Below are 3,000 nucleotides of genomic sequence, written 5' to 3'. Positions count from 1 at the left end.
GAAGTTGGACTCAGTTAACTATGTGGGTCCCTTCCAACCTGAAATATTCTATGATTCCAGGATTTTAGATCTCTCTTCCCATACCCATACTCATGCAATTCCAAAAGGTACCTAACTTAGACAGCTGTGGACAAAACAGAATGCTGGAAGTCACAAAAAATAAATTCCCTGCATGTCTTCAGTAGCATCATGCTCTATTAGGAACCAGTATCCTTTAGGATATGCAGAAGATAGTCCCACAGGGATAGTTCTGGCCCATGCTGTATACAGTGGACTACTGCTAATCTTTTTTCTACCATATCTAAAGGAAAAGTGATTCTGAAGCCTTTAAACGTGGAAATAATATTCAATAACTAATTCAAAGTACTATTATTTATTGTAAAAACTTGTGTTGCTTCTAAAATGTACGTCTCACAGTAACACTCCTGTGATTATTTTGAACACTTTCAACCAATTGATCAGCTGTCCCATTAACGGCAAGAGGGTCTCCCCTTTCTAAAGGGTTAAGACCACCTGCCCAATAGGCAGCCCTCTGTGTTAGGGACCAGGGAGCACGGTTATTACCAGTAGTCAAAAATACACCTGGCCCCCAATAACCCTCAGCCTCCTTTTCGGTTAACAAAATTTGGTCTCCACCAGTTAAGTTGACTCTCCATACATATTCTGTTTCCAATTCCTTTGGAGAGCGGCTAAAATCTTTTTTCAGTTTTGCTAATTCAGTGGCAGAAAAGGGAATTTCTTTAACATTCATTTGAGGATCCAGGTCCTCTCCATTATCAAAGGTATATTCTGTTTTTATTAGAGGGCGCAGAGGGGCTATTGGGGTTTCAAACTTATCAAAACTTTCTTTCGTTTCTTTCAGTTCTTCCTGAGGATACAGTTTTTCTTGTGGTGCACCATGAATATCAGTGTCACCCGTATCTTTATATGTTAAAATTTCCTTAAAAGCCATTTGTAACAAGGCCAAATTATGTCTCTCTCTTTCCAACTGTATTTCTAGATTTCCAATTTGGTTTTGCAAGGCTTTCACGAGTTCCTGGGTTGTTTTAACTGTTTCTTGTAACGACTGTATAGTCTGGTTTTCCGCCTCAAACTGCTGGTCTCGGAACTCCACGGCAGCTTTTAAAGCAGCACCGAGTACCGCACAAATAAACGATTTTCCTTTCCCGGCTCGGGTACGAGCATTCCTTTGCAGAACACTAATATGGTCTGAAACACTCTGCAAGTTATACCAGTTTTGTCGTGCCCAATCCACCCCTGATAAAGAGGGCCGAGCACCATGCTTTTCTAAAAGGTCAAATAGCACATTTTCACTTTTCATAGTGGCAATAATTTCACTCATTTCTCAATACCCTAAAAGATCTACACTAAGGGAAGAGAAGGTACACTTAACTCCTTACCCCTCCCAAGGGAGACACGCACCTATCAAACAAATGCGAATACTACAATCATTCCTCCCTTTCACAAAAGACCAAGAAGCCCAATCAACACTTACAAAGAAAGTGTAAACACCTAAATCGCTCCTGGCTACCCTGTCAGGCCAGAAAAACTTCAAGCTTAAAGATTTGCTCCAGAATTGCTGGTGGTTTCTAGGTAACCCAGGAGAGCGCAGCTGTTAAATGAGACTTGACAGAATGGAAAAACTTATTTTCAGTTGGTTATAGGTACGTGTAACTAAGAGGTATGCGGAAGAACAAGTACTGTAGATGATGAAAAATGTATATTTGATACACTTGTTCTTGTGCTAGAACAGAGCTGTTCCTACAACTTGTTTTGCATGTAAACTTTCCCCAGTCTGATCACTAACTTGATGTGACAAGTCCTTTCCTTTATCAGACCAATCCAGACCTTCATCTAGCTCTCACTTTTGAAATCTTCATTGACATTTGACTATGATTTTCAGTTCATTTTAGCTTCTCTTTGTTGCTCTTGGTTATTATGGATACAATTTGTGCCACCACAACTTCCTCTCCACCCTTAAGTACTTAAAGTGGTACTCCTTAAAAACTTTTGAGTTCTAATAGTGTTGCTTTGCAGGCCATAGTTATTTCCTTTAATGGCAGTTTATGTATTTATTTAACTTCAGGAATGTTTCTGTAAGTTAGTGATCATTTCTGGTGTTTCTTCCAGATTTTTCCTTAATTTGGTATTTTTTTCTAATTGAATTTGAGGGTCAGAGTCAAATGTTACACGTTTCAGACACAAACAATGGGAAGAGAGAGCTCCTGCCTTTTAGACCTTGTTTCCTGTGTGTTTTTACTCTCAAGTAGTGCTGATCTTTCTGTATCTGTCAGGTACAACAGATGTCCAGGCATCCCATCCCAGCTTTTCCCTGTGGCTCTACTCTGCTTTGTTCACCTCACATGTGGGGCAATTCCCTCTTTTCCTGTTTGTTAACAGGCGGATTCCGCATGTACCTAAACTGTGCTTAACTTTCTTCTTTAAATATCTGATGTGTGGTAGATGAAAGGACTTCATCTCCAACAAGATATCTAGACATACTGCTGCAGCTGGAGTTGTAGCACTGTGATGGTACCCAATGAACAAGGGGCTGCCACTAGCCAGAGTGACAGTCTTGTTTCCAGCTACCTCTTTTCTGAATTTTTCCTTCTCCAATTATACAATTCACAATAGTAAGTAATGTTTAAAGATAGGAAACATCAGTGCACTGCTTATTCTGTCTTCACATCTAAACCTCTAGTTTTGGGATGTGCTCAAGAAACTTATATTTGCTAGTGATGACTGTAACCTGCTATCTACTAAACCAGTTTCCGTGCTCCTGTATTGCACAGTAGCTCAAAACTTTCTTTTGGGAGAGATTTTTGCTTTCATGTGTTTAGTCTCATTCTTTTCCATTAAATCATGAGGTTAATGCCATAACTTCGTGGAGCAGCAGTGGGAGCTGCAAGATGTACACATGGCTTTCATTTAGAAGAAAGAAAAATAGATGCTTGAGCTCACTAACTTTAGGTCTAATGTGTTGACTGTATACTGAGTTTT

At 39.7% G+C, this 3,000-nt stretch overlaps 1 protein-coding gene across 1 annotated transcript; it reads right to left on the bottom strand.

Annotated features, from left to right (window-relative positions):
- Positions 1-397: 397 nt before the first annotated feature.
- LOC107307927 lies at positions 398-1,559 on the bottom strand. The gene has a single exon (XM_015851416.1). It carries the CDS (start codon positions 1,340-1,342, stop codon positions 398-400), a length of 945 nt encoding a protein of 314 aa, XP_015706902.1. The 5' UTR covers positions 1,343-1,559.
- Between the last annotated feature and the right edge of the window lie 1,441 nt (positions 1,560-3,000).

This window comes from Coturnix japonica, unplaced genomic scaffold, assembly GCF_001577835.2.
Source record: "Coturnix japonica isolate 7356 unplaced genomic scaffold, Coturnix japonica 2.1 chrUnrandom2521, whole genome shotgun sequence".
NCBI lineage: Eukaryota > Metazoa > Chordata > Aves > Galliformes > Phasianidae > Coturnix > Coturnix japonica.
Note: the sequence above shows the minus strand (reverse complement) of the source record. Positions and strands in the feature narration are given on the sequence as shown.

Bases quoted from the DNA above. Each gene is read 5' to 3' on its own strand.
- LOC107307927 (XM_015851416.1), bottom strand. From the start codon at position 1,342: ATGAGTGAAATTATTGCCACTATGAAAAGTGAAAATGTGCTATTTGAC.